General features: G+C 46.4%; 2 protein-coding genes across 2 annotated transcripts in view; one reads left to right on the forward strand and one right to left on the reverse strand.

The window, feature by feature from the left end:
* OPLAH (5-oxoprolinase, ATP-hydrolysing) overlaps positions 1-4,449 on the forward strand; it is an 80,185-nt gene extending 75,736 nt beyond the window's left edge. The window contains exon 27 of the mRNA XM_068238115.1: positions 2,358-4,449. Within this exon, the coding sequence (XP_068094216.1) occupies positions 2,358-2,507 (150 nt within the window). The 3' untranslated portion in view covers positions 2,508-4,449. The remainder of the gene's footprint in view (positions 1-2,357) is intronic.
* Positions 4,450-7,022: 2,573 nt separating this feature from the next.
* Positions 7,023-10,745, reverse strand: LOC137517929 (E3 ubiquitin-protein ligase TRIM39-like). The gene has a single exon (XM_068235005.1). The coding sequence runs from the start codon at positions 10,735-10,737 to the stop codon at positions 9,169-9,171; it is 1,569 nt and encodes a 522-aa protein (XP_068091106.1). The 5' UTR covers positions 10,738-10,745; the 3' UTR covers positions 7,023-9,168.
* Between the last annotated feature and the right edge of the window lie 1,307 nt (positions 10,746-12,052).

Here is a 12,052-nt window from a genome sequence, read left to right on the forward strand (position 1 = left end):
CCAGGGAACTGTATAGGGGAGGGAAGGGGTCACTAGACACCAGGGAACTATATAGGGGAGGGAAGGGGTCACTAGACACCAGGGAACTGTATAGGGGAGGGAAAGGGTTACTCGACACCAGGGAACTATATAGGGGAGGGAAGGGGTCACTAGACACCAGGGAACTATATAGGGGAGGGAAGGGGTCACTAGACACCAGGGAACTATATAGGGGAGGGAAGGGGTCACTAGACACCAGGGAACTGTATAGGGAAGGGAAGGGATCACTAGACACCAGGGAACTGTATAGGGGAGGGTGGGGGACTCTAGACACCAGGGAACTGTATAGGGGAGGGAGGGGAACTACTAGACATTGAGGTTCGGATCAGTGAATAATGGCGCACAGCGCCTATGCATAAAAATGGCGCCGCATTAAAAAGATACGCTTATCGCTATTTATCGTTAGTACTGCACAGGGAAGCCATGCACAGGGAAAAAGAAGAAAAACGGCACACAGTAACGTTATTTATCAATAGCGCCGTTCATATGCCAAACAGCAGACGTTATTTAACTGCAAAATGATGCATGGATTTAATGTAACACTGTTAAGGTTAGGGTTAGGCACCACCAGGGAGGTGCTTAGGGTTAGGCACCACCAGGGAGGTGCTTAGGGTTAGGCACCACCAGGGAGGTGCTTAGGGTTAGGCACCACCAGGGAGGTGGTTAGGGTTAGGCACCACCAGGGGGGTGCTTAGGGTTAGGCACCACCAAGGGGGGTGGTTAGGGTTAGGCACCTCCAGGGGGGTGCTTAGGGTTAGGCACCTCCAGGGGGGTGCTTAGGGTTAGGCACCTCCAGGGGGGTGCTTAGGGTTAGGCACCACCAGGGGGGTGCTTAGGGTTAGGCACCTCCAGGGGGGTGGGTAGGCCCCACCAGAGGTGTGGTTAGGGTTAGGCACCACCATGGGGGGTCTTAGGGTTAGGCACCACCAGGGGGGGTCTTAGGGTTAGGCACCACCAGGGGGGTGCTTAGGGTTAGGCACCTCCAGGGGGGTGGGTAGGCCCCACCAGAGGGGTGGTTAGGGTTAGGCACCACCAGGGGGGTCTTAGGGTTAGGAACCACCAGGGGGGTGGTTAGGGTTAGGCACCACCAGGGGGGTGGTTATTTTAAACTTGTAAATAGTGATAGATGCAAAATGGAAAAAATGCACCTTTATTTCCAAATAAAATATTGTCGCCATACATTGTGATAGGGACATAATTTTAACGGTGTAATAACCGGGACACATGGGCAAATACAATACGTGAGTTTTAATTATGGAGGCATGTATTATTTTAAAACTATAATGGCTGAAAACTTAGAAATAAGGAATTTTTTCTGTTTTTTTTTCTTATTCTTTCTGTTAAAATGCATTTACAGTAAAGTGGCTCTTAGCAAAATGTAACACCCAAAGAAAGCCTAATTGGTGGCGGAAAAAACAAGATATAGATCAGTTCATTGTGATAAGCAGTGATAAAGTTATAGGCTCATGAATGGGAGGTGAAAATTGCTCGGATGCATAAAGTGAAAACGACTGAAGGCTGAAGTGGTTAATGGTGTTTTCAATTGTGAGTAAAATCACCATTTGTATCAAAAATTGTGACATTCAAAAGGTAGGTACAAAACATCATCATCTGTAGAAAAATCGTCATGTGCAAACATCTTGTGCGTTCAAACAGTTGCAAGAGGAGGATGTCCTACCATATCAGAGGGTGGCAGTGGCAGTGCCTATCGTTTTTGCCCTGCACCCACCACCGCCACCCTCTGATATGGTAGGACATCCTCCTCTTGCAACTGTTTGAACGCACAAGATGTTTGCACATGAAGATTTTTCTACAGATGATGATGTTTTGTACCTACCTTTTGAATGTCACAATTTTTGATACAAATGGTGATTTTACTCACAATTGAAAACCCCATTAAAACAGTATATACTGCAGTGCCTGATTCAACTGTTTTCCTTTTTGATGCTGATCCTATGTGTATGTTTCACAATTTTAGTCATGAGCACACAGTATCAATAATATCCGTCCATCCTCACTCCCAGTGACACGGCTGCAGATCCCGTAGTGCCGGCAACCCTTTACTCCTAGACTTTAGCTGTGGAGGATGACTCAGTTCGACACTTTGAGCTGAAAAGGCTGATTTTGTCCAGCAACAGCGCCACCTAGCGGCAGCCATTTTTCCTAAGTCAGACTGTGCCCAACATTGGGACTACTCTAGAAACGGCCAATGTCATACATAGTGCAATATAACATTGTAAAGATTTAATGTAACTTGGTAAGGGTGGTAATTTGCACACAGGTTTCCTGTAATGATCTTTGTTGTTTCCTCTGTACAGGACGTCTTCACCCTCCACACACCTGGCGGCGGGGGGTTTGGGATGGAGAATGGAGACGAGAAGGCCGCAGCGCCCAACAAGAGTCTCACTCATAGCTTCGCAGAGCGGGGAAGCGTGTTTGACTACCGCATGGCGCAGGAGACCGTGTGACGGAACCCCGGCTCACCCAACTATGTTACATAGGGGTGGGGCTTCATCTGTATGGTGTCTCATTTGGACCACAAAGGACTGGTGTCCCCAGCTGGAGAAATGTTAGGTCCTCCCATCCATCTGCTGCTATTTCTATTGTCTGGCCCAGATCTCCCAATACTCACCTTTCAGCTTCCAAAACGAAAGAGCTCTCAAACCACCTACCAATATCGCTGTACCACTGATACTTATGGAGCGCACACACATCCAATTTTAATTGGACATTTTTACAGCTTCCATGAAGTATAAAGGAGGCCGTACACTAGCAGATACACTGGTCAATATGGCCAGCAGATAGCTCCCCCTCCAATCATTATCTGATCTATCTACTCGATTCCTTCCACACACTACACACAGATTTTAAATCTATTTTGCAATGAAACCTTTGAAAATCCACGTCCTCCCCCCGGGCCATGCGGTTCCCGCCTGTCTGCCGCATGGTCCAGGTCTCTGCTTCTCCCCACCAGCTGCTCCATCTTCTTCACTTGTCCCAGGGTGCCTGTGTGATGTAATGCAGGGGACAGACACTAGGGGCACTGTGACCACCAGAGGTCTCTATACGGCATTTATCTCCTGCATCACACAGACGCCCAGGCATATGGAAGTAAAGAAGGCGCCGGAAAGAGGCGGAGACTGGGTCGTATGGCGGATAGGTCACTGTGTGTTGCTGAATCAGACGTCGCTAGCGAAGCGCTCCTGATTCGCTGCTGATCAACAGAAATTTTCTGTCTGGGCCGATCAACCTAATTCAGTGATTTCAGCTGGAAGTTGCTGGAGTGGTTGATTTTTCAGGCCGAAAGCTGCACCAATTTCTCGCCGATTCGTTCTAAGCGATTGTCGTGAGAAATCGGTGAGGGTATGGCCTGCCTAAGAGTAAGAGCTGACCTACATAATCTGCTTATAGTATTCAAAACCTGCCAGCCCTCCTCTTACATGGAGGGGGTAAAATTAGCCAATTACAATTAAACGTGTGAACACACCCTAAAGGCAGCCATACTTTTATAGATTCTCCCTGACGATTCTTGGAAGATCCAATCACTCTTATCGAATCTTCCAGAAATTTGTCCAAATATGTCCGATTGATCATCATTTCAATCGTTTTTTGTTTTTTCAATGTCAGTAGGCAAAAAAATCTTTGTAGATCGAGAGGCGGAGCACGGGGAGATGGACGGCCCATAGCGTTTAAATGCAAGTCGTGCAACACTGCGTACGATGGAATTTCAATAGATTTAACGCTGAACGCTATTGTAATTCTAAGTGCAGCGTATGGAAGAGATCGATAAGATTCTGATCAGAGATCGATTGATCTTTATGCCACGTCGGGTGGTAATCTACTAATGTGTGCCTACCTTTAGATGTGTTGACGACTACCAACTATCAAACCAGCAAACTATGTAACCACCAAAAAAAGGATCAGATGAAATGGAGTCCTGGGCAAGATAGCAGCTTTTGTCCACCTCTGATGGTCACCTGGCTTTCTTAGTAAGATTTGGTGGGGGCTTGGCATCCACCAGGCCCCTAGACTCTCTCCAGGCCCTAGGAGGATGCCTCGGTTTGCCTTGTGGACGATCCGGCTCTGGTAACCCATCCATGTCTTCAGTATAAAATGTCCCTACGCTGGAGCTCTGATACCCCCTCCAAATTACCCCGGGGCAGAGCTATGGCAAGCTAAGGAAATGGTGATTAGAGCCCGCTATAACTGATACTGCTACTTACTGCTACATGTTTCCCTAGTAACGGTTGCCATACTACCATGCGCAGCTCTGTCTCTTAGATGGCCAGAAGAGGGCGCTGCATTTGCTCTGTACATTGGGGGCTTAGTGACAGACCATGCCATGTTTTCTATCTGTTTTATTTTCTCTATTGATGATCAAATTATATTCATAAAATATTGATGCAGCCATTTCAGCTTTGTTCAGTTGTTACTTCAGATGTTAGTTTAGTGTCGGGCGGAATCCTTATAATCCTGCCACAGATGCTGGCGTTCTTACACGATTGTCCGCAGCTGACGTGCTGATTGTCAGACAATCATTTGTTGAATAACCACGCAAAGGTGTGAATAGATAGACAGACAGCTGTCTCCACACACAGGGAATGATCTCTTTGTGCGATTATCATTCAATTATCACTTATTGTTGGTGCAAGTGTAAGTAAGCAAAAGTTGAGCCTGGTACACACTTTCAATTATGATTGGCCAATCACTGACCAATTTTACCACCTCCATGGGCTATGAAGGTTAACAGATATTGAATACTCTGATCAGATTGTGTAAGTAAACCCTGATACTACATGTAGGTGGTAAAATTGGCCAGTGGTTGGCTAATCAGTGTATGGTGTGTATGTGCGCGCGCGCGTGTGTGTGTGTGTACAGTGTGTGTGTGTACAGTGTGTGTGTGTGTATGTGTGTACTGTGTGTGTGTGTACAGTGTATGTGTGTACAGTGTGTGTGTGTGTGTGTGTGTGTGTGTGTACAGTGTGTGTGTGTACAGTGTACAGTGTGTGTGTACAGTGTGTGGTGTGTGTATATGCGCGCACACAGTGTGTGTAGGTGCACGTGTACAGTGTGTGTGCGTACAGTGTGTGTGTAGGTGCGCGTGTACAGCGTGTGTGTGTACAGTGTGTGGTGTGTATGTGCGCGTGTGTGTACAGTGTGTGTGTGTGTCTGTGTGTGTACACAGTGTGTGTTTACAGTGCGTGGTGTGTGTGTACAGTGCGTGTGTGTGTGTACAGTGTGTGGTGTGTATATGCGCGTGTGTGTGTGCGTACAGTGTGTGTGTAGTGTGTATGTGCGCGTGTGTGTACAGTGTGGTGTGTATATGTGCGCATGTGTGTGTGCGTACAGTGTGTGTAGGTGCGCGTGTACAGTGTGTGTGCGTGTGTACAGTGTGTGTTTACAGTGCGTGGTGTGGGTGCACGTGTGTGTACAGTGCGCGTGTGTATGTGTGTGTACAGTGCGTGTGTGTGTATACAGTGTGTGGTGTGTATATGCACGTGTGTGCGTGTACAGTGTGTGTGTACAGTGTGTAGTGTGTGTGTGTGTGTGTGTGTGTGTGTGTGTGTGTGTGTGTGTGTGTGTGTGTGTGTGTGTGTGTGTGTGTGTGTGTGTACACACGTGTGACAATCTGCTGACAGCCATCCAAAAGTACGTACACACATCAGATCATTTTTAAACGAACGATCGTTCTAAACGAGCAATCAAAGATAGACAACAATAAAGTAACGACCGTTCAATGACCCAGCAGAATACACACATAAACGATGTAAAGAGCTCTCGCTTACAGGATGAAGAACCAAAAAAATCACTGTGGCCATCTTGTGGCCAAATAGTAAAACTACATCTACATATATTTTTAAAAATATACACAATTAAATACATTTAAAAGAATCTGTTTACCTCACAGTTCCAAAAAAATGCAAATATTTTTAATAAAAAAAACAAATAGTTACCTACCGGTCTGAACTTTTTTAATATGCATGTCAAGAGAGTACAATATGGAGAGGCAAAAGACTGGCACTAGATGAGGGCGGAAGACATTGGGTGCACCGGATCCTGTACTGTATGCTAGGACGTGCTCTCAGAAACATACATACGCATGGAGAGAAGGAGAAAAAGGAGGCACTGTGGTAGCAAAGAAAAGTACCTTTAATCCACAGTGTAAAAGACAGCAGGGTACACAGTGGGGGTGAGGGGATGTCAGGCATCTGTGTACCCTGCTGTCTGTTACACTGTGGATTAAAGGTACTTTTCTTTGCTTCCACAGTGCCTCCTTTTTCTCCTTCTCTCCATGCATGTCAAGAGAGTATATTGCTATATTTTTTTTTAAATTATAAGCTTGTAAATAGTGATGGACGCAAATTGAAAAAAATGCACCTTTATTTCCAAATAAAATATTGATGACATACATTGTGATAGGGACATAATTTAAATGGTGTAATAACCAGGACAAAGAAGCAAGTAAAATACGTGGGTTTTAATTATGGTATCATGTATTATTTTAAAGCTAAAATGGCTGAAAACTGAGAAATACAGATTTTTTTTCCTCCATTTTTTTCCCTTAAAGGGAACCAGAGGCCCCAGAAAAAAGATTTTATACATACCTGGGGCTTCCTCCAGCCCCATACGCCTGGATCGCTCCCACGCCGCCGTCCTCTGCTGCCTGGATCCGCCGGTACCGGGTCCCGTCATTGCCGCGAGTCGGCCAGTAGGCCGGCAGATGCAGCCAAATGTCCGCATCACACGGGGCTCCCTCCATATACATACGCATGAGGCTGCCTACTGCGCAGCCTCATGCGTACGGGTATGGAGGGAGCCCCTGTGATGCGGACAATTGGCCACGTCTGCCGGAAGTGACGGGACCCGGTACCGCCGATCCAGGAAGCGGAGGATGGCGGCGTGGGAGCGATCCAGGCTTATGGGGATGGAAGAAGCCCCAGGTATGTATAAAAGCCTTTTTCTATTTTTACTAATCATTCCTCTCTGGTTCCCTTTAATATTCCCGTTAAAATGCATTTAGAAAAAAATAATTCTTAACAAAATGTATCACCCAAAGAAAGCGTAATTGGCGGAAAAAACAAGATATAGATCAATTCATTGTGATAAGTAGTGATAAAGTTATTGGGAATGAATATGAGTCATTGGTGAACGTTGCTTGGATGCATAAGGTGAAACAACACTGAAGAATGAAGTGGTTAAATAAGAGTAAAAAAAAACAAAAACTTTAAACAACTTCTTTGGCTCTGGTTTGTGTATAAAAAAAGGTTTTATTTACTTTACAGCTTCCCAATGTTGCTTTAAATGTGTAATTTAGAAGAAAATGGAAAATGCGGGTCAGGTAGCGGGTCTGCGGGTGTGGGTATCAAATTCACCTGAAAGCGGGTTGTGTGTCGGGTGGGGGTAGCGGGTCAGCGGGTTGGGTATGAAAAATTGCCCTGCACATGCACAGCACTTTACAATTGCTACTGCGCATGCGCAGAGTGCTCCCGGTGGGACCGCTATCATGGTGCGCATGTGCTCAGTGCCGCACATGCGCAGTAGCCGGCGAGAGGCTGGATTTGTGGAGGACGCCATGGGCACAGAGGGACTCCTGGGGGCTGCAAGAAGCCTCAGGTAAGGTAAAATCATTTTTAGGGGACTTATTCCTAACACAGGCTTGCTATCACAATCAATTTATAAAGCACAGATCCCCTCTCCCTGCATAGCAAAAATCCTGGGCCCCCTCCGCACACCAGTTCAGCCTCCTCCGGCGTGGGTGGCCTCCGCTCCTGCACAGGTTAGTCAGCTGGCTGACTCCCTCTCCTTTTGGAAATCAGGCAGACACCTAAGGATCCACAGATTCCCCGATACCCGTCTGCTTGCTTCAGACATACGCAGCCCGCCAAATCACTCCGCACGTTGCCTCAGCAAGTCTGCCGCAAAGGCTTCAGGGAGGGGGCGGAGTCATCAGCGACTCCGCCTCAGGGTGACCACGGCCAGGGGAGCAGAAAGAGGCAGCCAAGCACTGAAGGGGGCGGTGCTTGTAACCCTATGCAAATAGCTCTGTGAACACCACGATGGAAGGGGCGGGACTGGAGGTTAAGGTATTAAAGCCGCGGCTGCATGGCTACAGTGTGGAGAGGCAGGGGATGAGCCTCAGCCCAGCACAACACTTCCTGCGGCCCAATACCAGGATGCGGTGGTTGGGGACCCCTAACATAGAGGGTTATGTCCCTCCTGTGTTAGTCATTCTGCAGCGCTATGAAATCTCATTGCAGAACTACACCTGATAAACAATGCTGTATAAATGTAATGAAGTATCTGAAGCTCCCCCTGCAGGATACAATCAGTAAATATTTGTGTTCATGATTAAAGGACAACTGTAGTGAGAGGCATATGGAGACTGCCATATTTGTTCCCTTTTAAACAATACCAGTTCCCTGGCAGTCCTGCTGGACTCTTTGGCTGCAGTAGTGTCTGAATCACACCAGAAACAAGCATGTAGCTAATCTTGTCAGATCTGACATAAATATCAGAAACTCCTAATCTGCTGCATGCTTGTTCAGGGGCTATGGCTAAACATATTAGAGGCAGAGGATCAGCAGGGCTGCCAGGCAACTGGTATGGCTTAAAAGGAAATAAATATGGCAGCCCCCATATACCTCTCACTACAGTTCTCCTTTAATGATTCTTGTGTTTCTGCTTTATAATAAAACATTTTTGATATGAATCCAGGATATAAGAAGAAGATTTGGAGATAATCTGCCTCATGTTACATGTTTCTTATCACAGGCAGCTCATCATGGAAGTAATACAGAGTATAGAGATTATTATCAGTTACAGATAAACAAATACAACCAGGAATTGTCCCTGGAAATCACAGACAGCTAGTAAGGATTGGCTGGATAATGAGCCAATCTCAATTGATTGTGGCACAAGGTGACACAAGGAGGTACCTACAACCGTGGGGGCGTGGTTTCATTCGGGAAGTATGGTCTTGTTCTGGTGGTGGTTTTAGTTCAGGGGCGAGGCTTAATCAGGGGCATGATACCACCCCCTCCCTAGGACCAATGGCACTCCAGGCAGGAGCCTGAAAATGCCTATGCCTCAAAAATCCCCCTGCAGTAATGTCACCAGATGGCGGATCTCTCACTTCCCCTGACTCCCCCCAGATATCTTTATACAACCTCTCCATACACATAGCCCAGCATGGAGGGGCTGAGTGAAGGTGGCAGTGAAGGTGTGGAGGTGTCTGATGGGGTCACACAGGGCATAAATGGAGACCTGCCCAGCCTCATAATCCAGATATATCCTGACTCTCCTGACTCTATCACTGGGGATCCCATCAGGTAACTGGATCACTTCCCATTCATGTATCACTGAGTAATGATTATCCTTCCTGAGCAGAGTCCAGGACTTGTTATTCTCATAAAACCCAAACAGCTCTCCTCTCCTGGCTATACTGTAGTAACACATCCCAACTTCCCACCACTCTGATCCCCCAACATCCACTTCCCAGTAATGTCTCCCTGAGGAGAAACTCTGGTCACTCAACACCCGAGGAATATAATCCTGAAATCTCTCTGCTGTTTCTGGGCGATTCTGGCTTCTGCGTGACCAGGATGCAGTTTTCCTGTCACGTGATATACGTAGATGATTACAAGCTGTGTTTACATCCAGTAATATGTCTGCAGGCTGTACAGAGATCCCCCCAGTTACCCCAGACATGATATCAGCCAGTCCTGTGTGTAATGTGTGTGAGATGCCGACCACATCCAGATCCCCTCCATCATGGAGCTGCTTATCATGTCTGTCCTCCGTGTCACACAAGTCACCTGTGTGTGATTCCTGTAAGACAGTCAATGGATCAGTCATGTGACACAGCTCCTCAATGTGACGCATCTTCCTGGACAGCTCCTCCTTCTTTATCTCCAGCTGTCTGATGACATCATCATAGCATTGTACCTGCCTCATGATGTCACTCAGGACTCTCTTCTCCAGCTCCTCCAGCCGTCTTTTGAGGTCTCTAAACATGGTAGTGACTCTCTCTGCTTCACCATTTGCTTTTTCTTGTGCTTTTCTCCTGAGTTCCTCCAGACTCTGGACTCTTTTCTCAGCCTCCTCTGTCTCTGCCATCAGCTTCTGCAGATCATTTCTCAGCTTCTTCTTCTTCTCCTCAGAGGCCTCACCCAGTGACATCATCTTATGTCCTACATGTCCCCCGATCACAGTGCAGGATACACAGACACAGGCAGCATCCTCAGTGCAGTAATACTCCAGGATCTTCTTATGGACGGAGCATTTCCTGGTCTCCGGGGAGGTGGTGGGGGCACATAAGACGTGTTCTGGTGCCTTGCTGTGGACTCTCAGGTGATTATCACACATAGAAGCGTCACAGTGCAGACAGGACATAACAGCAGGTACAGGAGAATGGATACAGTAAGTACAGCGGACTCCGGCCTCCTCCTGATCTGGCTGAGTAGACCGGAAACGCCCTGCTATGTTCCTCAGAGCAATGTTCTTCTGCAGTGTTGGCCGGTTCCTGAACCTCTTCCTACATTGAGGACACAAATAATCTCCAGACCCCTCCTGTGAGTCCAGCACACGATCAATACAGACCCGGCAGAAGCTGTGACCACATCTCAGGCTTACAGGATCTGTATAACTTGTTAGACAGACGGAACACTTCAGCTCCTCGCTCAGATCAGCAGACGCCATCGCTGGCAGCAGGAGAGGAAACGAAAATGAAACTGTCTGATTCTCGGAATCCAGAAGAAGCAGTTACTGATTATTTGCCTGGGGGAGGGAAGATTTCAACACCGAAATACTAGAACTCTCTCTCTCTCAGAGGTCCAAGCAGTCACAATTATATCATATATATATATATATATATATATATATAATGTATATAGTGATGTCGAGCACTTGAAATTTTCACTTTGTGAACGTGAAACTGCCTGCAAATGTTTGCAAAACAGCAAACCGCCATAGACTTTAATGGGCAGGAGAATTTTAAAACCTATAGGGACTGTTTCTGGCCACAGAAGTGTTGGAAAAGTTGTTTAACCACTTCACAACTGAGGGGTTTTACCCCTTGAGCACCAGAGCAATTTTCACCTTTCAGCGCTCCTTACATTAATTCGCCTATAACTTTATCATTACTTATCTCAATGAAATGAACTATATCTTGTTTTTTCCGCCACCAGTTAGGTTTTCTTTAGGTGGGACATTATGCCAAGAATTATTTTATTCTAAATGTGTTTTAATGGGAAAATAGGAAAACATTTGGAAAAATTATTTTTTTCAGTTTTCGGCCATTATAGTTTTTAAATAATGCATGCTACTGTAATTAAAATCCATGTAACTTATTTGCCAATTTGTCCTGGTTATTACACCGTTTAAATTATGTCCCTATCATAATGTTTGGCGCCAATATTTTATTTGCAAATAAAGATGCATTTTTTCAGTTTTGCGTCCATCCCTAACTACAAGCCCATAGTTTATAAAGTAACAGTGTTATACCCTCTTGATGTAAATATTTAAAGAGTTCAGTCCCTAAGGCAGGGGTAGGGAACCTATGGCTCGGGAGCCAGATGTGGCTCTTTTGATGGCTACATCTGGCTCACAGACAAATCAGTAGGGGTTGATTCACTAAGCTACACTGCTCAAGCAGCTCAGCTTAGTTTGGCAGCGCAAATAAAATTTTCAAAGTAGGCATACTACTGCTCTAGCATGCACTACTAACTTACTCACGCTCCCCCCAAAACGAACAGCTGCTCCAATTGTCCCACTCTGGATCCTGTCATGTCCAGTCACTTTGTAGGACAAGATCCCCACACTTTGAATGGCCCAATAGGCTGCCTGTCACTTGACAGGCAGCCTATTGGGCCAAAGTCAGCTAGCTAATTGTACAAGCTGTTAGTCGGTATTTCTCCTCTCTGGCTCTAGGGTAAATCGCTGATGTTGCTGAAACCCAAGAGAAGCTGGAGACGTGTCTGACACTGCCGCTGCCCGGCGGATCAACTGTGTGCAC

This window comes from Hyperolius riggenbachi, chromosome 5, assembly GCF_040937935.1.
Source record: "Hyperolius riggenbachi isolate aHypRig1 chromosome 5, aHypRig1.pri, whole genome shotgun sequence".
In the NCBI taxonomy this organism is placed as follows: domain Eukaryota; kingdom Metazoa; phylum Chordata; class Amphibia; order Anura; family Hyperoliidae; genus Hyperolius; species Hyperolius riggenbachi.